Source organism: Lampetra fluviatilis, chromosome 33 (assembly GCF_964198595.1).
Source record: "Lampetra fluviatilis chromosome 33, kcLamFluv1.1, whole genome shotgun sequence".
NCBI lineage: Eukaryota > Metazoa > Chordata > Hyperoartia > Petromyzontiformes > Petromyzontidae > Lampetra > Lampetra fluviatilis.
In genome coordinates this window covers 4728066-4753257 of record NC_136307.1, presented here as the reverse complement: position 1 = coordinate 4753257, position 25192 = coordinate 4728066, and the positions used below count along the sequence as shown (strand labels likewise).

The 25192-nt window shown below is 48.0% G+C and overlaps 1 protein-coding gene across 1 annotated transcript; it reads left to right on the top strand.

Annotated features, from left to right (window-relative positions):
- Positions 1-11553: 11553 nt before the first annotated feature.
- Positions 11554-17554, top strand: LOC144943951 (calmodulin-1). The gene is made up of 6 exons (XM_078871855.1): positions 11554-11920; positions 14038-14068; positions 14542-14685; positions 15392-15498; positions 16476-16611; positions 16744-17554. The coding sequence occupies exons 1-6, from the start codon at positions 11918-11920 to the stop codon at positions 16770-16772; spliced, it is 450 nt and encodes a 149-aa protein (XP_078727981.1). The 5' UTR covers positions 11554-11917; the 3' UTR covers positions 16773-17554.
- Positions 17555-25192: the final 7638 nt, after the last annotated feature.

The window sequence follows — 25192 nt, the reverse complement described above, 5'->3', positions numbered from 1 at the left end:
CCACTCAGCGCGGCCCGCGTCATCGGCGCGCGCCGGAGCTCTCCAGGGTGCGACTGCTGACAGAGCCGACATTTTGTACAACCACAGTGGCGCGGGGGAAAATCGTTCCGACGACGACGACGACCGAGTCCTCCAGCAACGATTGCCCGCGCTGTCGGCGTTCAAGGCAGACGGAGGCGACTGGGGAGCCTTCCACCGAAGGTTCCTCGCACATCAAGAAATGTCGGGGTGGTCCGACACCACTGCCCTGCGCGCTCTGCCAGCGATGCTCGACGACGACGCGCTTGCAGCCTTCACATCGGCCCCAAGGTCGTCTCGCTCAACGCTCCAGGACGCGCTACACCTGATGGCTAAGGTGTTCGGCCCGCCCTGGACCTGCCGCCACCAATTCTACGATCGGCGGAAGGTGGTTGGGCCTTCGGGGTCACGTCGCAGCCGGGTGCCGGGCCCCGCGTCAGCGCGCCACGGGACCACGTCGGGACGACGACCAGGCCCACAAGTCATCCCAACTAAACCCGGCAAGTCGCGGCACCTCACACGCCCGGTCCACATACGCGGCACGTTCGGGTCGCCGCTTGGCGGTGGGGGGTCCGCGGCTGGGTGCTGGGGGTTCACTTCGGCGAGGGGGGTCCGTACACGGCCCGCAAGCAGTCGAATGGTCCGAATTGGCCCACAGGATAGTGGCTGCGTCGGCCGGGTCGTCCGTGGTAACGGGGTTTATTGACGGGGTTGAGGTCCGGGTGCTTGTGGACACGGGTGCGTCGGCCACTATCATTTCGGACCTTATTTATAACATTCTTCCCGTTCAAAGTCGACCCCTTCTGCCTGTGGACGTGCCATTTTATGCGGCGAATGAGGGATCCCTGGGGATCATCGGCCAGATTCGGGCGACTATTTGCATTGGTGACATCAAATTGGCGGGCCCTATTTTTGTATCATCATCGCTGGCCGTTCCTTGTTTGCTAGGTACGGACTTTTTGTCCAAAATGCCCATCAAAATTCTCATAGATCAGGCCTGCATTGAGCTTCCGTCGGGACGGCGGGTTGCGTTCTTGACAAGCCCTACCAAAATACGCACGGTTTGTGCGACGGTGCAGGTGCTGGCAACTCAGACTGTACGCGTGCCCCCGGGATCGCAAATGTTGGTACCCCTTCGGTTGAGGAAACCACTCGGGGTGGGTGCGGGGGCACAGGGAGTACTGTTGGGGCCGTCTAACAGGGCCAAAAGTGGCCTCGACTTGGCGGTAGCTCAAACCATGGTGAGAGGGGACAGTGAGCCGTTCGTAATGGTCCTGAATATGGGGTCGCGGCCGGCCATAATTACGCAGGGAACGGTGCTGGCTCACGCCGCGCCGCTACCCGTTGAGGAACAGCTCGTTGCTCACGCCGATTTCAGTGTCGAGTCGCATCCTCTAAGTGATGAGGGGACAGAGTGGTTGGACTCGTTGTGTGCCGGGTCTGCTAACTTGTCCAAGGTGCAATTGGGAGCATTGAGGGGTTTGCTACTCGAGTTTGCTGACGTGTTCAGCAGACATAAGTACGATATCGGCTGCACAGACCTGTTGCGCCACCACATAGCTACGGGGGACGCGGCCCCTATTCGACAGAATCCCTTCCGGCTCAGCCCAGCCGAGAAGGAGCATGTGCAGTCGGCGGTTAATGATATGTTGGCGGCCGACATCATTTCGCCCTCTTCTAGTCCGTGGGGTGCTCCTATTGTCCTAGTTAAAAAACAGGACGGGTCTTTGCGGTTCTGTGTCGATTTCCGCCGCTTAAACAAAATCTCGATGGCGGATGCGTATCCGCTCCCCAGAATGGATGAGTCGCTGGATGCCTTGGCGGGAGCACAGTTTTTTTCCACACTCGATCTGCTTTCCGGATTTTGGCAATTGCCCCTCGATAACGAATCTAAACCTAAAACCGCTTTCCGGACACCTGGTGGCCTATTTGAATTCAACCGTTTGCCCATGGGCTTACATTCCGCTCCCGCCACGTTCCGATTCCCGAAGCGGGCCTCCAATGGGACACCTGTTTGATTTATCTCGACGATATCATCGTTTTCAGCCGGACTTTTGAGGAGCACCTCCAGCGACTGAGAGCGGTGTTCCTCAGGATGCGTTCCGCTAAGCTTAAATTTAAACCGGCTAAATGTTTTCTGCTTCGGGAATCGGTCAGGTATTTGGGCCATATCGTGAGTCGTTCAGGGATCTCGACAGACCCTGCTAAGACGCACTGCGTCAGCTCATGGCCAACGCCAACCTCGGTCACGGAGGTTCGCAGCTTTATTGGATTCGCCTCCTATTACCGTCGTTTTGTCAAGCAGTTTGCCACCATAGCCAGGCCCCTGCACGCTTTGACGGCTAAGGGTGTGCGGTTTCACTGGGGGGCGGAAGAGGAGGCTGCGTTCTGCTCCCTTCGTGACGCCTTGGTGCAGGCTCCCCCCTTGTGTTACCCCGATTTCACACAACCGTTTTTGCTTGACACGGATGCCAGCAACACGGGTATCGGGGGAGTGCTCTCACAGGTGGTCGGGGGGGTTGAACGGGTGGTCGCCTATGGTAGTAGAGTTCTTTCCCCCGCCGAACAACGCTATTACGTGACTCGCCGTGAATTGTTAGCGATTGTGTTTTTTACACAGCAATTCAGGCCGTATCTTTACGGCCGTCATTTTACGGTTCGTACGGACCATGCGGCTCTCCAATACGCTATGCGGGTGGCGCAGCCATCGGGCCAATTGTCCCGATGGTTGGAGGTCCTTCAGGACTACCAATTCACGACGATTTACCGCAAGGGATTACGACACTCAACTGCGGACGCCTTGTCGCGGTTGCCACCGCGCACGGACTGCGCATGTTTGCTGGGATCGGCGCGGTGTAAACCCCCGGTCGCCGACCCCGCGGGAGTTGCGCTCGCCGCCACTGACACCGCGGGTGTCGACGCTCCCACGGGGAGGGACTCGCTGTTATCGTTGCCCCTCATTGAGTGGGGCCGTCTCCAAATGTCCGACAGCTCCCTACTTATGCTACGTAGAAAAGTTGACGCTCCCGAGGTAGGGGATGCGCGGGTCGGTTCCTGGGTGTGCAGACAGGGCCTCTTGATGAAGTGGGACAACATGTCCCGGCGTCACGTGCTCGTTGTGCCTTTTGCTATGCGGGGTAGGGTCGTTCTGGCTGCTCATGAACGACTCATGCATCTGGGTTTTCACAAAACGCTCGCCCTAATCCAGCGAGACTATTATTGGCCGGGGATGGGTAACGACGTGGCGAACATTCTTAAGGGATGCGTAGGGTGCGCCCAAAGAAAACCGCCACCATTGGCGGCTAATCCACCGCTGCAATCCATTCAAGTTTCGCGCACAAACGAATTGGTTGCGTTAGACATCTTGGGGCCCTTTCCTGCTACACCGAGGGGAAATAGGTTCCTGCTGGTTGGCGTAGAGTACTTCACCCGATGGCCCATGGCATGGCCACTCGCCAACCAGTCGGCTGCAGCGGTGGTGGACGCCTTCGTCCAGGGTTATGTTTTGGACAAGGGCGCCCCCGAACGCTTGCTGACGGATCAAGGAAAGAATTTTTCGAGCGTTTTGTTGCGCGAGGTGTGCGACCTGTTGGGTACAAAGAAAGTGCGTACTTCCCCGTACCACCCGCAGACTGACGGGATGGTTGAGCGTCTGAACAGGACGATTACGTCTATGCTGTGCCAACAGGTCTGCGACGATCAGGTTGATTGGGACTTACAGGTGCCGGGGGTACTCGCGGCCTATCGAATGGCCCCTCATGCGGCGACGGGGTTTTCCCCATTTTTTCTTATGTATGGGCGGGAGGCCGATCCGGCCATGGACGTCCAACTGGGGATTTCCCAGCCACGTGCAAAATCAAAATTGGCAGACCACATCAAATTTAATATCGCCAAATTGGCTGAAGCGCGGGAGGCGGCGAGATTGAATTCGTGGTCTCGGCAAATCGCGAACGAGAGATTGCATGGACGGAGGGTGCATACGCACGATTGGAAACCAGGCGATAAGGCCTGGCTGCATTGTCCACATGCACCGTTGGCTACGTCCCCCAAATTGTTGAGACCTTGGAGGGGACCGGTGGAAATTGTGCGGGTTGCACGACCCCAGAGTATACAGATTAAATGGGGAAAACGCCGTTGGTACGTGCACCCCTCCCGACTGAAGCCCTATGCGGCACCGTGTGACCCCGTTCTGTGCCGTAACGACCGGGCGTGTGATGTGACCGTCGACTCGGGGAGGGATGTGTCGCAGGCTGATCCTCACGTCTCTCCACCTGACCCACCCCCAGGTGTCTCGGGCCTGACGGCTGCTGACCGTCGGGAACCGGAACCCCGCGGCACGCGCGGGTCCCCGATGCCTGGCCAATGTCTTCCTGAACTGCCGGCACCACCGGACGGTCAACCGCGTCTGGTGCCGTACGACGGACCGGCAAGGCGGACTCGGGCTAGGGCACAACACTTTTCATGAAGACATTTTTCAACACCGAGCTCGCCCGGTGTTCCCCCTCTGCCGGGGTAATGTCCCGTTCTAGGGACGCTCGGAAAGAATGGGACGCTGCACGAGTCGGAAGAAAAAAAAAAAATGGAATTTTTTTTTTCTTTTCTGCATACACAATTGGTATTGTCACTCGCCGGATTGTATATATTGTTCTGTTGTTGTAGTGGCATTGGTTGATGGTTGCGGATGGCAGTGTTCGCGTTGTGTTGTGTTGTTACGTTGGTTGTTGTTCTTGTTGTTGTGTTACGGGGCACACAGGGGGGAGGGGGTGTTGTATGTGTCGGGTTATGAAATTTTGATAAAAATAATAAAATTTAATAATTTTCCGAAAAATGCGCAAATCGCAGCAATTATGTTAATGTGTGTATTAATATGCATAAATTATGATGATGCGTGTAATGATATGCATAAATTATGATAATCGCTGAGATAATCGTAGTAATGTATGCGGATGCTTGCGATGATGTTAATGTGTGCAGTTGTGATAATTAGGCTCAGCTTCGTTTATCCAGAGTTGTCAATCAGGATAACACGATTATCATCGATTAAACGTTTACCGATTATCCTAGTGTGTGTTATGATATTTAAGGTCACCAGTTCAGATCTCATCAGGATACAGCTCTTATGAATAAGACAGTTTTGCATGGACTTGGAAAGAAGCACTCGAACAGTTGGTGTTAAGCAATTTTATTCTAACAAGCATGTGACATTCTATCATGCAGGTGAATAACCAAACTCTTATGCATTGCGATACTATGCATTCGATTAATATGAATAACTAAAATTCTTATGCAATTACGAGGTTAAGCATTGACTAAAATGAATGAATAAACACTTATGCATTTTCTAAATTGAATAACTCAAAACTCTTGTGCATTTTTGATATTGTGCATTCGACTAATATGGATAACTAAAATTCTTATGCAATTACGAGATTAAGCATTGACTAAAAATGAATGAATAAACACTTATGCATTTACTAAATTGAATAACTCAAAACTCTTATGCATTTTTGATATTGTGCATTCGACTAATATGGATAACTAAAATTCTTATGCAATTACGAGATTAAGCATTGACTAAAAATGAATGAATAAACACTTATGCATTTACTAAATTGAATAACTCAAAACTCTTATGCATTTTCGATATTGTGCATTCGACTAATATGGATAACTAAAATTCTTATGCAATTATGAGATTAAGCATTGACTAATATGAATGAATAAACACTTATGCATTTACTAAATTGAATAACTCAAAACTCTTATGCATTTTCGATATTGGGCATTCGACTAATATGGATAACTAAAATTCCTATGCAATCGTAACCTCTACCTCTCCACCAGGCATCTCATTAGTTCGTTTTTGTATCGATCACCATCGGCGACTGGCCGAGTTTGAAAACAAGCATGACACACTTCATTTTGCGGTAATAAACAGCACTTATTGTATCCCAGAGGCGAAGGTGTATGTGAGGGCGGGTGTGGGGAGAGCGAGTCTGATTTTTTGTATTAATTCTTCGGCGAGATTCTCTGACAAAGGGGAACTGGTTTGACAAGATTTTCTCTCTCTGTGCACGGTCGATTTGTAATGAGAATTTCGGGAGGTTGAGTTTGCCTCGACGAGTCTATTGATCGCCTATGTGATGAGCGGAACAAGGGAAAGGCACGGAAACCAACCTCACTCTTATAACCGACGGACTCTTAATCACTCGATGGGCCACGATTCCTCATGGCCAGCTGATGGTTCATGTAGTTGATAATCAGTCTTCCAATAATTGTGTAGGGTTGATACGACAGTAAGGGTGAACTAGATAGGATAGTCTCACAGGTGAGTGGGGCGTCGATGCGTGCGTGTGTGTGGGTCTATTGGTGGGGGAAGTTGTGGGTACGAACGACTTTCGGAGAAGGGCCCTCCTTGTCGCGGTTGCGGTGATCAGCTGCTGCAGACTCCGCCCTCGGCTGACCCCGTACGATGATTTCGGCGCGGTCAGGCGATGCACCTCGGCGTGGCGACACGGCACGGGAGCTGGGTTCGTACCCTCGTGAGCGGCAGGCGATGCACCTCGGCGTGGTGACACGGCACGGGAGCTGGGCTCGTACCCTCGTGTGCGGCAGGTGATGCACCTCGGCGTGGCGACACGGCACGGGAGCTGGGCTCGTACCCTCGTGTGCGGCAGGCGATGCACCTCGGCGTGGTGACACGGCACGGGAGCTGGGCTCGTACCCTCGTGTGCGGCAGGCGATGCACCTCGGCGTGGTGACACGGCAAGGGAGCTGAGCTCGTGTACTCGTTTGGGTCAGGCGATGCCTCGTCCTTCTGGATGACGAAAAGCTTCTTCGTTGGCGGCGACGAGAAGAGATTGAGCCGAAGCCCTGGAAATCTGTGGTGGGGCCAGAGGCCCTGACGATCTGAGTTGAATGGATTTTTCCCCGGCTTATATTGAGAATATCCACTCAATCTTCCCGAGTTGTTTGAAGGCCGTCATATATCTTTCTGTGGGTTGAACACATCTCGTCCGTGTGTTTCGTGTGTTTATTAGTGAAGACACAGTTGTGTGACCCTTCTGGGAGGAGGGGTGTGGAATATTATTTGCTTGCGTGTGCAAATCTTGCTGTTTGTGCTCAAAACGTGATCACCCTCTTCTCTCTTTTGCGAGAGAAAACAAACTAAAACAGAGCGAGAATAAGCAGACACCCTCGCAATCACTCCTCGCGACCTTCCTAACCCTCCAAGCATTCATGGGCCATCTGTTTGTGCTGCGGGGAGACAAAGGCGGCCGTGCTTAACTCAAACACGCGAGCACCCTCCCTCTCTCCGCATCTCTTGCGAGAGAAAACAAACCATGTCAGCACAAACCCCCCCCCCGCCCCTTTGCGACCTCTCTGCTCCCTTCTTGCCCGCCCCGCGCGGGTCATTCCGAGGCCAGACCCCGCTGGGAGACAAGGGTGGCTGAGGAGATGTTTGCAATACATTTATGTGGTCCTGTGTATTACATTTATTCTTGAATTATATTTTATGAGTTTCTTTGGTCTTGGTATCGGGGTTATCATTCGTCTATGTTTAATGAATATTCGTCATGATCCTCGTCACATTATTATTTTGGGTTTTGCCAAGTTTAGTTCTCCAGAGATTGGTGTTTATTCTGAGTTAATTTTTTTTTATGTCCGGAGGTTAAGTGTACTATGCACTTAAGCTTTCTGGAATTCGTACTTTTTAGTTTTTCGGAAGGTCGTATAGATATGAAACATATACTTCTAAATAATATGTATGCGGTGAATATAAGGGAATTACTAATAATAAAAAGTATTGTTTGTTGGTTAATTATCTATGTTAAGTTTCTACTTCTCGGTAAGGAAAACGTTAAGAAAACGCGAGTTTCAACCGTTGTTTGCTCTGCACCTTATCTGGACATCTCCAGATGTCTTTGGGAGGTTAGTCCATACATCTTTGTCCATCTGGATGTCTATGACCTCTCTGTCACCGACTTCTTACCAGTTTAATGGCCGTTTCACAGATTCCTGGTGTGTTTGTAGTGGGTTGTTTTCATTATTTAATTAAAAGGTATATATAGATATAGTAAAAAGAGAAATGGTTTTTTTTTCTTAATTATTCTTAATATTAATAACGGAAAACAGGGCATAGATACAACAGGGGTGTTGTATATTTTTATAGCAGCCGGGTCGGCTGCGAGCTATGTGGTAGGGGGTGATGTAGTGGTGGTGTTGACGCGCGCCGACTGTGACAGTGATGGATCACGGGGCGGCACGGGGTGCAGGGTTGGGCACGCGTTGTGGGCGTGGTGTGGACGCGCGCGCCGGGAGTGACGGATGACGGGGCGGCGCGGCGTGGGTGGTGAGGCACGCTGAGATGTGGGAAAACAGGATCGTAGCCAGCGCCCAGTGATTGGTCAAATAGGATGGGTGCTCTCAGCGACGTCCGCAGGTGGGGTATAAAGGGGGACGCGCGAGAGCACTCGGGGTGGTTAACCAGTTGAAGATCGAAGACGGAGTTGAAGACATAGTGCCCCGAGACCCCTAGTCCCGCTGTCCTTGTGGGGACCGGGGCCCTGTGTGGCTCGGAGGCGAGACTGTGGGACCCGTGGTCCGACGCCCACGTGGGTCGGGACTGGGGGACCCACAGTCGAGACGGACACCCCGGCAGGGTGTGTCCAGAGTAGCTCAGTGGGCGTTAGTCGCCAGAGTAGCTAAGTGGGTGTTGGTCACCCGAGTAGCTCAGTGGGCGTTAGTCGCCAGAGTAGCTAAGTGGGTGTTGGTCACCCGAGTAGCTCAGTGGGCGTTAGTCGCCAGAGTAGCTAAGTGGGTGTTGGTCACCCGAGTAGCTCAGTGGGCGTTAGTCGCCAGAGTAGCTAAGTGGGTGTTGGTCACCCGAGTAGCTCAGTGGGCGTTAGTCGCCAGAGTAGCTAAGTGGGTGTTGGTCACCTGAGTAGCTTAGTGGGCGTTAGTCGCCAGAGTAGCTAAGTGGGTGTTGGTCACCCGAGTAGCTCAGTGGGCGTTAGTCGCCAGAGTAGCTAAGTGGGTGTTGGTCACCCGAGTAGCTGAGTGGGTGTTTGTCACCCGAGATACTACAGTGGGTGTTAGTCACCTGTGAAACGAAGTTGGTGAAATAAAGAGTGTGCTACCCGTGAAGTCGTCTCCCGCCGAGTTACTACATTACACACACACACACAGTCATCTTTGTCGGTCCACTGCTGGCTGGGTGAGGGCCCATGCCTGGATGAGGCGTCTCTTCCATGGGGATCTTACAAGTCGTTGGGTAGGTCAGTTGACCATACTTCAGCACGCTTTGTCGGTGCAGGTTGGCATTAGGACTGAACGATTAATCGATTTCAAATCTAAATCGCAATTTGAAACATTTCGATTAGCAAATCGCAAAGGCTGCGATTTTTTGCGATTTGAAAAGTCCTATTACATTCTTATTTGAATTGTTTTATAATTTTTATTATTATAACTTTATTTATTTAACTTAACAATTGTTCTATGTTTGATTGTTCTATTTAAATTAAAATGTTTTAATAAATACATGTTGGAAGCATTCGTATAGAGCAGTTCATATGTTGATGGAATCATGTGGCAATGCTCCACATCACATGTTTTAAATCTATTACACAGTGAATATTGAACTGAAGCTTGACTTTAAAAAATGTAATCGCAAATCAAATCGCAATTAGATATTTTCCCCAAATCGTTCAGCCCTAGTTGGCATTCATTGAATACGAGGATGTTGTTAGGCTTCATGGAGGCTAAAGCGGGTTATATGGCGGAAAGGCAGTTTGACGATTATGGGCCTAGATTAGAGGGGTTATTTGTGGGTAAGGCTATTGGACTATATGGAGTAGGCTACGTGGGGGGGGGGGCTATATGGTCTGCTATAACTATAGGCTCCAGGCATAGGGTCATACGGCGGCTAAAACATTGGGTTGGGAGGGGCTCGGCAAGGGGTCGGCAACCAAAATAAAAAGCATTTTTTTTCGAATTCTGGGGAAAAAAACTAATTTCAAGAGCTGCAATCCACGTGAACACGAGATGGTCCTTAAAGAGCCACATGCGGCTCTTTAAGGACAGGGCTATGTAGGGTTTATGGCCAGGCTGTGGGGCTATATGGTGGAGCAGGCTGTTATTGGAGCTGGGCTACAGCCATAGCGGTCATAAGGGGGCTAAACCACTGGGCTGGGAGTGAGTTTGACTATTTGCTGGCTGCACGGTTATGTAGGGTTTATGACCAGGCTATATGGGGGAGCCGGCTGCTATTGGAGCTGGGCTACAGCCATAGGGGTACCCATAAGGGTGCTAACCCACTGGGCTAGGCACCCTCTGCTATTCTGTGGGCGTGTGGGTTTTATGGCCAGGCTGTGGGGCTATATGGGGGAGCCGGCTGCTATTGCAGCTGGGCTACAGCCATAGGGGTACCCATAAGGGTGCTAACCCACCGGGCTAGGCACCCTCTGCTATTCTGTGGGCGTGTGGGGTTTATGGCCAAGCTGTGGGGCTATATGGGGGAGCCGGCTGCTATTGGGGGCTGTGCTACAGCCATAGGGGTACCCATAAGGGTGCTAACCCACCGGGCTAGGCACCCTCTGCTATTCTGTGGGCATGTGGGGTTTATGGCCAAGCTGTGGGGCTATATGGGGGAGCCGGCTGCTATTGGGGGCTGTGCTACAGCCATAGGGGTACCCATAAGGGTGCTAACCCACTGGGCTAGGCACCCTCTGCTATTCTGTGGGCGTGTGGGGTTTATGGCCAGGCTGTGGGGCTATATGGGGGAGCCGGCTGCTATTGCAGCTGGGCTACAGCCATAGGGGTACCCATAAGGGTGCTAACCCACCGGGCTAGGCACCCTCTGCTATTCTGTGGGCGTGTGGGGTTTATGGCCAAGCTGTGGGGCTATATGGGGGAGCCGGCTGCTATTGGGGGCTGTGCTACAGCCATAGGGGTACCCATAAGGGTGCTAACCCACCGGGCTAGGCACCCTCTACTATTCTGTGGGCGTGTGGGGTTTATGGCCAAGCTGTGGGGCTATATGGGGGAGCCGGCTGCTATTGGGGGCTGTGCTACAGCCATAGGGGTACCCATAAGGGTGCTAACCCACTGGGCTAGGCACCCTCTGCTATTCTGTGGGCGTGTGGGGTTTATGGCCAGGCTGTGGGGCTATATGGGGGAGCCGGCTGCTATTGCAGCTGGGCTACAGCCATAGGGGTACCCATAAGGGTGCTAACCCACTGGGCTAGGCACCCTCTGCTATTCTGTGGGCGTGTGGGGTTTATGGCCAGGCTGTGGGGCTATATGGGGGCGCCGGCTGCTATTGGGGGCTCTGGAGGAGGCGTGCACTTGTGGCGGCGGGGGAGGAGAAGGCGCGAGCGCAGCGGATCTGCGCGACTCTTTATAGCGCCACCCCCGGGGGGCCCCCGACGTTTGACGCATTGCGGATACCCCGCAGCCAATCAGAGGCCGCGATTCAAACGCGTCCCCCCCCCCACACGCGGATACCCTGCCGCGTAACGGCCGAGCCGAGGCCACATCACCGCGTACACGAACGCGCGCTCCGCCGCAGAGCAAACAGAGTGCGTCGCTTCGGTGAGGGGTAAAAGCTGTCGCGGGAGGTTTTTTCGTCCCTTTGATCTTTATTCGTTGAAACGAAGTTGATCTTTATTTTTCGACGTCGTCGTATTGATCAGTTTCGCGAGTCTTTGTCGGTTTTTATAAGAGGAGAAATCACCCCGCCCGTGTCCCTGTTAAACAGCAGCAGCCAGCAACGTCGCGGAGACGACCACGAGGTTTTTATTCTTCTTCACAGCGGCGGCGATTTGCAAGCAAAGAGAAGAGTTTGAGTTACAAGACGAAATAAAATTTTATAAAAGAAAAGCTCAAAGAACTTAAAGCAATGGTGAGTTCTCGCGGTTGCTGGTACTAACTTTACTTTACGATGTTTTCAAAGTACGGGGTTTTTTAAAAAAAAATGTTTTACCTCAGTTATTTGTGGTGTCACGAACGCGATCGATTTTATCGCGTCTGTGACGTAAAACAAAGTTAAATTACAAGAATACTTTACGAAACTGAGGCGGTTGAGGTAACGTTGTTAGCGTGTTAACAGGTGGTGGGGGGGTTGATATTTTGGCGGGATTTTTGTGCGTCTCGCCCGTCAACGAAACAAAATGTAAAATATATTAAAAAATAAAGTCACGTAGAAGGGAAATGATAAAAATAAAACAATAAAATTAAAATATTTAAAATTAGTAAGGAAACGAAACGTCCACGCCCCAGTTCAACCATAACGCGACACCCGCATATTACAGCACATTTATACATTAAACACACGCGTGGGTATGACAACTACACACATTTGTGTGTGTTACAACTACACACATTTTTGTGTATTACAAGTTACACACATGTGTGTGTAAGTTTCTGCTGCTGTGAGGGGAGCGGTGGCGCAGTGGTTAGCGCACTGCGATAAGAACACGGTTCGATTCCCTGCCACGATCAATGTATCAGTGGCGATTGATATCTTTATTTAACCGGTCCTGGGATCTTAAACTTAGGTTTGACTCGATTATTAAACGAGTACCCGGTGTGGTGTGTATATAACACATCGGTACTGAGGAGAGACAAAGGCGGCCGGGCGTGGTTTTTACCACAACACTTTTGCCTGCTTTGGCCTTCGTGGTACTCGTTTAACAGCACTTTACTATGTATACGTCTCTTTCTATTCGCTAAAACTGACTTAATAATAAAATATCAAGTGACCAAATGTTTGGCTAATGTTGAACGCGTGTCTAAGCGTGTTGTACACGTTTATTTTTATCAGGTTAAACTATGTAGCTAGCAACTTAACATTGCACGTGTAAGAGTATAAAACTGTGACTATCCCCATCACGTGGGTCATTTAGTGTCTCGTGAGTCTAATTAAAGTATTTGTGTTTGAAGGTAAGCTTTGTACAGATATATTTATTGATAGTGTAGCACGAGTCTAATTAAAGCGTGTGTGTGAAGGTAAGTATTGTACAAGTATATTTATTGATAGTGGAGCACGAGTCTAATTAAAGAATATGTGGTTAAAGGTAAGTTTTGTAGAGATATATTTATTGATAGGGTAGCACGAGTCTAATTAAAGCATGTGTGTTTGAAGGTAAGTGTTGTAGAGGTATATTTATTGATGGTTACGGGTTGTGGGTGTTGGCAGTCGGTGGTTAGCACCGTTTCGCCACGAACCGGGGGGCTGTAGCAGCGTTTGATTGCAGTCCCCAGCTAACTTTCAGTGGAGATTTATATCGAAACCTGCCTTGCCCATCCCTCCACCTATTCACCAATGGGTTGACCGGAGTGGTGAAGTATGGTTAAGCAACCCCCAGCCCCCCCCCATGACCAACAAGGCGTGGAGGGGAGAGCCCTAAGCCAACAAGTTGATTTTTTTTTCCTTCAAAGGGCTGGGTCAATTGAAGTATGCGTTGGCTTCCTGCAAGACGTGGTAACTTTAGTTCAAGCAGCAATGTGTAATCTATGTCATGTCACATGTGGTATGCGTTTTCAGCTTACTCTTTACAAGTAGTATTTTGTCGTCTTATCGAGGCTACAATCCCAGTTTGTACTGATGCTGTGTGTGTTTGCTAAATAAGGTAGTCAGCATATCACCATGGACGAAACTAGGTCACATTTCATATACATACTTAGCCGCGGTTTTTTTAATTGGGGGGGAAAAAAGTAGAAAATGGCTTTACTGTTAAGTAACGTGAACACGTTAATGGGCTCTTATGTTGTATATCCGCTCCCTGTTCAACTCTTCTTACATTACCTGCGTGTGAACGCCATTCATAAGACTTGGCTGGGTGGGGCAAAGGGGAGTTAGTTAACCAGCCTCTGTCGGCACGCTGTAAACTTATTAATACTTACACTGCAAATGTATCAAAAGTTAGTCGCATGAATCGTTACATTTCCAGTTTTCTGGAGGAAGAAAAAAAACCAGGGGTGTTTTTAATTGCGTGTACGTGTCATTTTATGCTGCAGGCCGATCAGCTGACTGAAGAGCAGATTGCAGGTAAAAATCGCACGTGGTGTCCGAATTTTGCAAAAGTCCACAGTCAGTCGTCTGCCACCTTTTTCAAACTTACCACAGACTTAGAAAGTGCACACTTCTTAACGTGCAACATTCATTCTTTAATATTTATGATCAGGTGTGTTTTTCTCAACGACTACAGTTGTGCCAGCGGTGATTAAATATTAGACCATTGTAATAAACCTAAAAAAACTACTTTCTTGTCCTGCGTGTAACGTTAAGTGTATTTTCTGAAATGTAACTCTCTGAATTAGTTAAAGCGGTGAACAAACGGCCCTTTTATGTCCTTGGATCCATAGTCCAGACCACGAGTTTGCACGCAAAGTTTTTACTGGTCATAAAAACTGCACGCCCACCCAACTTCCCCCCCCCCAGCAAACGCACTCACCCCCCCATCCGCAGTCCCAACCCCACCCACTGAGCCAACTCTACCGTCATTGCCCTCCTCCCCGCAGAGTTCAAGGAGGCGTTCTCGCTTTTCGACAAGGACGGCGATGGCACCATCACCACCAAGGAGCTGGGCACGGTGATGCGCTCGCTGGGCCAAAATCCCACCGAGGCAGAGCTGCAGGACATGATCAACGAGGTGGACGCCGACGGTACAGGCTCCACTACAACCAATAACCATGCCCCCCCCTCCCTCCTACTTGCTGCTTGCCAACTCTGGCCCGGAAGCACACGCGTTCATGGCAGAAGTGGATTTTGGACAGCTTTAGAGTCTGCTGTCCTTGGGGGTCAACTGGATCCTGGCTGTGCCAGTTACTTAATTGAAGCTGGTGGTGGTGGTTAGGGGGGTGTAAAAACAGTTGTCATCTGCGCACAGCTTTTATCTCGTGAATTTAAGGGGAAATTTTATTTTTGGGAGCTGTTGAACATATTTGACTCTCAGTAGCCTGCAACCTGCTCTGCTGAATGCAGTGTTTCTCCAAGACTCGTTAATCTCAGGTAAACACATTGAGAAAAGGTGATGTGGCAGTTTCGGTGTACACTTACACTTGTGGTTTTCGACAGGCTTGAATTGCATAGCCACAATGCGACTGTTAGGCCTGTCTTTAGTGCCTGTGAAGTAGACAAGCATTTATATTACCCACATTTTGTAACGGCCTGCAATGTAGTGTATCAAATTACGCTTCATTGAGCTTCCTCGTTGTGGCATAAAATGTGCAGACTTGGCAATGGATTAGTGACGTCCCCATTATGTTTGACAAGTTACTGTGCATATGGTATGATGTGGATGGCCATCTCCACATCTGTCATTGTGATTGGGAGTCTTCACACGAGTTGACATTTTGGTTGCTTTTGCAGGCAATGGTACGATCGACTTCCCAGAGTTCCTCACCATGATGGCTAGGAAGATGAAGGATACGGACAGCGAGGAGGAGATTCGTGAGGCCTTTCGGGTCTTTGACAAGGTGAGTCTGCTTGAATCTTATCTGCCCCCAATGGTTCTCAGAAAATGCACGAGAAGGATGTGAGGAGGCTTTTGGCTTTGCAGTAAATATGAAATAAGATCTGACCTGGTTGTACCAAAATCTACCTAAAAGGGCTATAAATGGAGGTATTTGCTCATAAGATGACACTTTCGATTGATTGATGGCTGGTAACAAAGTTGAGTTATTTTAAACGTTTTTAAAACTGAATATGTACAACGAAAGTATTCATCCATATTCTAGCATAGGTCACTTTCCTATGTCAATGTAGTTCTATCTGCAACCATTTGCAATTTAAGGTTGCAGCGTTCTGGTCCGCACTTGCACATTGTGGCACGGTTACTGTAAAAAGCACATTGCATGTGTTTCTAAACCAATGCAGTGCTGTGTGCAACTTGGCAATTCAGCCAGCAAGGGGGGAAGCAAGGGGACCTGATAAAAAAATTAACCCATAAAAACAAAGTTTTTCACTATAAATCCTTTATATGCGTGTTCAATGGGCCACAACCCAGTCCACATTGGTCTTTGAAACGGGCGGCTAGAGTCCTCTCGTCCTCTGGCTTGAGATGGCTGCCACCTATGGGTCAGATGATTGCATGCCAGCATTAAGCAATTGGTAATTAAATATAATATTTTTGTCCTAAAAAGTGTAAAATTTTGTAAAAAAATTTCACGAAAAGTAATTGTCACGCACAACGAGTCTGTGTGGAAATGTCAGCTCGATTGGATCACGGGAAGTGGGTTAAAAAACGACCGGAAGATTTGCACGGTCGCAAACAAGCAAGCGCGCAAGTGAACTTAATATAAAGGATTTAAAAAGCATGTACAATTAGCATGGTAACTGCATGCAGTTACAGCAGAGATTCATGCTTTATTAATGTTTCATTTCCACATGCACCTTTGAGTGTTCAGCCAGTGGCCCTGTAAAGGCAATTTGTGTGTGTGTGTGCGGTCATTAGGATGGGAATGGCTACATCAGCGCAGCTGAGCTCCGCCATGTGATGACAAACCTCGGGGAGAAGCTGACCGATGAGGAGGTGGACGAGATGATCCGCGAGGCCGACATCGACGGGGACGGCCAAGTCAACTACGAAGGTCGGTCACTGCGACTTCTGTCACCATTGTTGACCTTAAGTCGGGGTGGATGTCCTTTAGTCGTAAACTGAAATATTGCAAGCAGAGGTATCTGCAGTGTTTTGTAATGAAATCCATGTTTTCTCTCTTCAGAATTTGTACAAATGATGACCGCAAAGTGAAGTCTCTGCGTTGCAAGCCCCTTCCTACTCTCATCCCGAAGTGCAAGTTTGGATGACTGCCTTTCTTTTCTTTACTACTATTCTGCGCCACACAAAATGGTCACGTTAAAAAGTTTGAGCTCATGGATGTTCGTATAAAAACGATTCCAAACGGCTCCCTCTTGCCCCCCCATCTTTTCTTTTTGGCAGCTGGCCACTGCCTTGGAGCAAAGGGGTTGGTGCCCCTGGTCTCCCGTTCCCCTACACACACTCCCCTACGCCGCCGTACGGCCATGCCACCCGTACGAACTAACTGGCAACTAACTGGCGCGTTGCCACGTAACGTGGATGTGCTTTGCGAGGTTGGCTGTGCTCTGCCACCAGGTCGTTGGCCACATGCCGAGGCGGGTGCAACACACGCAGGGTTGTTGCTGGTATCTTTGTCTAGGGTAGTGTTTCCCATCTCGGTGGTCTGAGGCGTTGTGAGAATGTTACTTCATGTAGCCTCTCAAGAGAGGTGACTTATGTGAGTGTAATCGTATCATCTTTGCACTATTGTGTAAGAGGTTATTAAGAGGATTAACCTTTAATATTCTTCACTCACAGTTATACCTACGCTTCATTACGGTGGGTGGTAAGTTTCATATTCTCAGATTGTTTTCTTTTCTCCTGTATATTTACTTCTGGTTGTGATGCATTCTTTCTGGCTTGTACAATTTTAAAGTCTGGTTATTTGCTACTGAGTCCATTCCAAGTTGTACAAGTTAAAAAATTTTAAATAAATACTTTTGCATAACATTAAACCTGATAATGGTTTTGTTTTGTGTGCTTGCGGTGGTCATTTGCTTTCGACAACGGTGTATTTTTTGTTGTTGGTCACGTGCCTTTGTGTGCTAGTTCAGTGTTCGTGAGCACTCTGGACACCTCATGGTAGTGTTGCATCAGTGGTATTTGTGATTTAAAAGTATTTTTTTCCTTTGTGATCTGAAATTGAAAACAATGTGCTTTCAAATCATTTTAATATCAAGCTGCATCCACTCTTCAGCAATTCCTTTTATACAACTTTTGGGGGCCGAATTAACCATAAACATTCTAATATAAAGTGCAAAGTGTCCACTTTGAACACAGGTGAAATTTAAACAAACGGACATGTTTAACTTTACATTTTTTGTAAGTCTTTGCCTCCAAACATCAGTATTCCTGTGTAGAAATGGCATTGCCTTTGTAACGGTATATAATCGGCATTTCTTTAGAATTTCATGCCACTTTAGTCTGTCTCCAGAAAATGGAGGCTTGTAATTTTCTGAAGTAGATTGTGCCCTCAGCTTACAACTTGGGGGCTTAACAACTTTGGAGTATATTAAGCAAATGCTTGCAAGGGATATTGCTTAAACTGTAAACGGAGTTATTTGTAACTTGGTTGCAGGTGCCTATAATTATATTCAAGAACTCAAGTTGCGCAAAAGTGGATGTGGCTTATATTAAATGTTCATGAAATTTGCGTAAAATGCATGCAATGGTTTATTGGTGTGAAGACTTTGTTTTTAGGTAATGGCATGTAAAGCCGCCATGGAATGTAAGCAGATCGCTTTCTAGTGATAACCTTGGATGTGCATACAGCAATTGTTAAGTAAATGTATGTACATTTTAAGTGAATGTCATACATTTTAAATGGCATGTCTGCATTGGTGCTGCTGTTATGTAGCGCAACAGACGTGAGCGCAAGCTGATATCAGTCTTGCATGTCTCTTCCGAAACTTTCTCATAAGAACGAATGTGCTGTAGCATAAATAAATAGCCCAACTTAAGTTTAAAAGTTAAACGAAGTGCATAGTCAAGTACAAACAGGGGTTTTCAAAACGTTTGAGAGAAATAAAATGCACACTAGCATATTAATATATTTTCATTTGCACCCATTTTTGATACTGCAAATAGAAGACTTGGATACATTGGATTCAGAGGTGGGTCTTGCAATTGGGGGGGGGGGTGCATCCGTGACTCGTATTTGAGTATTTCGTTATCAAAATTACAATATAAATACTGTATACAACCTGAACCATTGTTATTGAGGATTTTTGTGATATCTGATTAATAAACATGGTTATAGAGGAGCGCCTGGCTATTGATCTTTTAATTGTTGAGTTTTAACTGTTGGTGATAAAACGTGTTTTGGGAGGAAAACTTCCATCAAGTTTTCCTGCATTACATAACTGTAAAACGGTAAAATTTTTACACGGTGACCCTTTTCTAAATCGTCACTATTGGCCCTCAACCATTGCTGATTATACATTTCCAAGTTTAAGTACTAAAAAAAATGTTGGCAGCCTTTTTAAGTTAATGTGAAAGTATGAGTCCCAATATCTGGCGGACATTGTGTGCAGGGTAACGTCGCGGTTCGGTTATGGTATGCTGTTGATTAAAGTGGCGCATTTCTCCCGGCTTGTCCGCTAATTGGTGGGAACGTGCTAAGCGGATTCATTAAGTTCAAATCCTGCGTGGCTGCTTTTTCCACGCCTTGGATCTATCATCAACCTCCCCGTAACAATGACCACTGGCTAACCCAAAGTGAACCCAACTTCTAACGGACCATGAGTCGTCCGTGAAAACGCCCTCCAACGTGTTTCAATACTAACCAAAACTTAAGTGAAGTTGGGCAATTGTCCAGGGTTATTGGCTCACCTTCAACCAAAAATCCCTACGATTATAGTATTACATGCAATGGCAATAAACCATGACGGGTTCATGTAAGGTTTTGCTACAGATTTGTCAAGCGTTTGTAATATGCTCATTACAAGACGCGAGTAAATTGTTTACAACGCGCCACCCTTAAGATCCGGTTGAGGTCGGCCGTGGATACGATGCAAGCTCATTCACTGCTGGATGAAGGCCCTCCCCAAGCTGCCATCAGCCCTGGGGATCGTTCGTGTTGTAATGCAACAATCAATCTAGCTTCTGCAAACAAGGTAATCTCATCACCCCACCTTTGTGTTGGACGTTCTCGTGGCATCTTTCCTCCCTTGGCTGGCACTCCATCAATCTCGACCAACGGCCATCACTTCAACTGTTTAGAAAAGTAAGAGGGCTTGAGCAGGACAAAGCTACAAGAGATTATGGCAAGATTATAAAGCATATAGAATTTGTATATGAAGTATTGGCAAGACAAAACTGAGGCTCCCAAACTAAACCAAAAATTCCTTTCAAGGTTGATTTTGGCCCAACAGCTTAATCATAATCCGTTTGTGGTCGCTGAAATACGCATAATCTGGTGACCTTCCCCCTCAATGGTAAGTCATACTATGAGAGTTGGTAAGCTTAATTAAGACGACGATGATCCTTGGTGTAGGAAATGTGGTCGTGGGTTTCTACCACTTGCTCCAGAGTTGCCAGCGGTTGAGACGATTATCGTCCATCTGTTTAACTACAAGGACACTTGAACTCCGTAGTAATAAGACGACGTAGATCAGCCCCATTTAATTAGTGATACCGTGGCAAGCAAGATTGGCTTCTGAGAAAAGTGGAGATTTATCTGCGAACGTGAAACAAAGCATCTGTGCTGCGTTTAGGTAACGGGATATAGCACATGTGTGTAAAAAAATATATTTAGAGAAACAAGCGGGAGGAAATGATGAATTAAAGACGAGGAGAGAGAGAGAGAGCTGTCCTCATCGGCGAGGGATAGAAAGCGTTGCTCGGAAAGATCGTTAATATTTAATTTGCGGGTGAAAGTTAGAAAGGGACCTTTTTGCACGGAGCCGCGCATCACTTATTGATGATGGCACCGCGCGCGTGAGACGGTAGGTGCCCGGGACATTGGTGGGTCGCGCGCATGGCGAGGGAGACACGCTCCAGGGATCACGTGAAGAGTCCCCTCGAGCGAGCACGGCTCGTCCTCGCTTCGCCTAATGAATTGGCAAAGGCTAAATGGTTGCAGAGGCCGTGGCGAAGAAGGGAGAGTGAATGAGAGTTAGGCTTGGGTGGTGCGCTGATGAAATGTCAGGGGTTTGCTTCATTAAAATAGTGGTCGTATGTAATCATAACCATTCAATAAGTAAAAAAATATACAGAAAATTAATAATCATTAGCAACAGCACCACCACAACATAACATAATTCATTACCAGATCTAGTGATATTTTACTAATTACCCACGACTAAAATATCACTAATATAATCCTAATCAGCAGCAGCATCACCATCAATCACAAATCACTCCCAGTATCCCCATCATCAACACCATCTTCATCATAACAAATTTACATGAAGTAATTGTTGGTGAAACACGAGTGGAAAACGCAGCTGAATAAGTATACTGAACTGCGCCTTGGACAATTTGAGGGCGGTTTGAGATTTTAATGGTGAAATAAAGTGGGGGGAAAGATCAGGATGGAGTGCTTTTTGGAAAAATGAATGTGACGGTGAAAAACATACAAATGTGTTTTACGAAGAGCGTTCTCAAGGAGTTTATATTACCCGCCATGGCATATGGATTGAATTACGGACATTGACGTAGAAGTTGGAACAAAAGTGGAAACCTGCACAGAGGAATGCCACTGCAAAAGGAAAACGCGGATCAGAGAACATACGCAGGTTTGAGATATTCACTGTTAAGGAAAAACACATGTATGCGGAGGGAGCTGGTAGGAACGTTGGGTTGCTCGGTCAATGGCCAGGGTCAACGGCGGCGTGGTGTATTCCGCAAATATGGCCGACTGTGAGGGCGGGCACAAGCCGGCGTGAGTAGGTTCAACGTTGAGTTGTATAAGGGCACCACGGGGTGACCAGCCCCTCCCCACCCAGCCCCACCCCTCACACCCCCTACCCTCCCCACCCAGCCCCTCCCCACCCTCCCCTCTCCACCCAGCCCCTACCAGTATAAGTGTGCTTGGAGGGGACACCACGAGGGAGACCAACGTGTACGACCAGAGTAGAGATGTAATGAGCTTGTATGCAAGACAGAATTAAACAGCGCGTGACCGTGAGTGATGGTGTGGGGAGGCCTTCATCCAGAAGTATATACATCATGGCTCATGATGTTAACACATCCATTCTAACCATCACTATCATCCAACATCGTACAGTGCGAAAGAAGTTCAACATACATCATTAACATTTAAATGTGAAAGTGCAGCAACTCAATGATTTGTCCCATTGCCTCCACTAGAGGGCGCTTTAGAGAGCTTGAGAATGAAGTTACAGTAGTATCTCCATCTCGCTCGAGAGGGGTGTTTGGCCGACTCTATACTACGCTGGACCAGACATTCTGGAAGAGGTGGCAGCAGGGGCGGTTTCTTCATTAGGGCGATTGGGCGACGCACCACCAATGTCATTCAACCACAGAGTCACGCTAGCTGTCACTGTGCCTCTGGATATAGTCCAATCAGCGTCATGCTACGTTCTGTGGAGTACCGCCTCTTTTTGGGCGATTTCCCTCCGGCTGAGAATCGCCCCGAGTGGTCCCATAGACTTACATTCAAAGATGTTTTTTTTCGAACGGGGGCGCTGCAATGCATTCTCTATGGCTTCCGGGAGGGCTCGCCCTAACGTGCTTACGTCATCATACGTGCTTACGTCTTCATACGTAAGCACGTTTCATCTAACAATATAATTTGTCGCCACCTAGTGGAATCTTTAATAAAATAAACTTGAGTGGTTTGTTTTAATAGTGAGTATAGAAACAAACAAGATGTATTGTAAGAGTCACTTTATTTTTCATTAATATTAAAGAAGTGAAGTTGCCTTTACATGCTTAAGCTGTTAATTTATCCATTGCATGGGTGGACCTTATCCTTATCAATCATCCAGACATTTGCCCCCCCTGAGAGATTTTGCAGGAGCCGCCACTGGGTGGCAGTACCCACACTTTACTCCACCGCACGGACGCGACCTCGACTAGTCGGTGCACCCGTTTGTACTGCTGAGTGGACAGGCAGGGGGGAGGAGTGGTTAAGAAACCTTTGGGGCCGTCCATAAATGACGTCACGCGAATTTTGACGATTTTTTACCCCCTCCCCCCTTCGTCACACGACGTCACAAAAAGTCAGACCCCCCTCAAATATGACGTCACAAAGCTCTGCTCCCCCCCCCCCAAATAAAACATGCTTCAAATCGCTTTAAACTATTGTCATTGTAGTGCGTATTTAATATGGCGCTGCACTCTGATGTTGTAGGAAAAAACATTTATATAAAAAAGTCGATTTAATTAAGTAGAACGTGTTGTCTATATTTATTTAAAGTTGCGCATTTTGATGTGATATCACATTTCTCAACCCCCCCTCCCTCGTCACACATCGTCACAAATGTCTGACCCCCCCCCCCCTAGGTGCGTGACGTCATTTATGGACGGCCCCTTATCCATTGTTTCAACTTACACCATAGCAGCATCCTGGTTAGTCCATGGGCCCAGATATTCCGTACCAACCGAGGTGGCATAACATTTCAGATTCCAATTTATTGATGTGGTCAATAACAGTACATTGTGTGATAACCATTACGAATGAGTGAGTTATCTAATCATTAATGTAGATTAATTATCACGGTTAGCTACGTACTGAGCGAACGAAGTTCAACGTACATACATATAAATAAATCGGTACAGTACTTGGGAAGTTTTTCTAACTTTAGTGGTATACAAATGTCCACTCTGTCCCATGGGCTACATGAGAAAAGTGTGCTTGATAGTTGCAGCTTGGGAGTGATGTCATGCGCCTGGCTGTTTATCCGTTGGTACCGCATCTATTTTTAATGGAAGAGTGGATATAAGTAGCTTCGGGGCCGATATTAAAAGTAAAATGTATTTTTATTTGACCAAATAAGGCCCACAGAGCTATACCGTCTATCTTTTTTAAGAAGCGACTTGGCCACAAATCATAGCTTGACGAAGTGGCTTTCACGTGGACATTCACAGCAGCCAAATGCTCTAAACGCGTGATGTTAATTCTAAAAGTTGGGGGAAAAAACTGGACCCGGAGAAAAATCCACGAGACCACGGGTAGAGAGTGAGACACGCAAAATCCAATTTTACAGCAGGCAGTCAGGGTCGGGATTGAACCCACGAGCCTCCTGGATAGCAGGCGAGGTAGTTAACATCTCACCACCACTGCCCCCTATGCCAACTTATAGGTGGATTTGTACATTTATAAATTAGACTTCTCATGAACTGCAGATCAAACAGCTGGCAGGTGTACAAACGTACGTGCGCACAACACTGGGTAAAAGTAAACACAACTCCACTTTTAAATAAGTTAAATCAGCCTATTTATTGGTCTTCCAGAACCTAGATTGTCAAGCGACATTTATTTTTGCAGCTGGCAAACTGTGGACCTCTCTCATTAGCAAAACCCAGCAAATGCGAAGATACCGGTCTCTTGAGTTCTCACATGGCTCGGCCAAACTTTACATGCAATACTACTTGACATGTGAAAAAAGAGCTTAATAGCTCATCGGATTCCTCCAGTACACTGCCTAAAATAAATATTTTGATTCTGTAAATAAAACCGGTGTCGACCTGGGTCGCATTGGCAGAATCGTGCTCAAGTTCGGGTACAAACAGTGCGTATGAGCCACTTATTATGTAGCTGCCAACAACATCAACAATAATCATTGATTACATTTACCCGACTGTATAATGTGTAGTGACAGTGTGACACCTGCTGGCCTGGAATGGGAATCACGGGTACGTGCATGGTTAAGTATCAACCAATCAGAGAAAGAGGTGTATCTGGGGCAAAGGTAAAAGGTGGGGTTAGCCGAGAAACTCCGCGAACCTGTTCGAAGGTTCCACGAGGGGGCGTGGCCGGAGGCGGGACCGAGTCACGCCTGGGAGGATATAAGGAGTGGGCTCGGGGCTCTTGTGGGGTCTTGGGTCCTGGCTGCGTCGCTGCTCGCCGACATCACTCTTGTTTGGCCACGTGGAAGATCTCCTTCGTGGTTTCCATCGCCGTGATCGCCACGCCAGCCAGCGGCGTAGCCGCGTGAGGGCGATGGGACCACGCCGAGTGATCGGCTGTGTGTAGCCAGTAGAGGTGTTAACACCTAGTGATGTACTCGGCGTGAGAAGGAATAAATATTGATCTGTGTTGTGCCCAGTGTGAGTAATAAAGAAGTACCCTCTACACGACGTGTCGTGGAAGTCGCTTATTACAAATGTATACAAAGATAAAGATCCCCCCTGTAGACTGAACAGACTGTAGGGGCAAATGTTGTTAACGAGCAGCACCTATGAAGGCCGGAACGGCGCACGAGGGGGTGGGTATGGGTGGCCAGCACCAAGCCCGACCGCCTTTGTCTCCGCCCAGCGACGATGTTTTTAGACACCGCAACCAGGTACTCATTTGAGGCCGAGTCTACCTAGGGGAAGACCCAGTAACCAGGTTCAGATATTCGTCACTGGGTGCCTTGTCGGCCGTGAGAGAGCCCCCATCCATGCTCAAAGGAGAACTCTCA

What these genes read in the sequence shown, in the direction of transcription:
- LOC144943951 (XM_078871855.1), top strand. An exon ending in GACTGAAGAGCAGATTGCAG is followed by an intron (nt 14,069 to 14,541) that starts GTAAAAATCGCA and finishes TCCTCCCCGCAG; the next exon opens with AGTTCAAGGAGGCGTTCTCG. An exon ending in CAACGAGGTGGACGCCGACG is followed by an intron (nt 14,686 to 15,391) that starts GTACAGGCTCCA and finishes TTGCTTTTGCAG; the next exon opens with GCAATGGTACGATCGACTTC.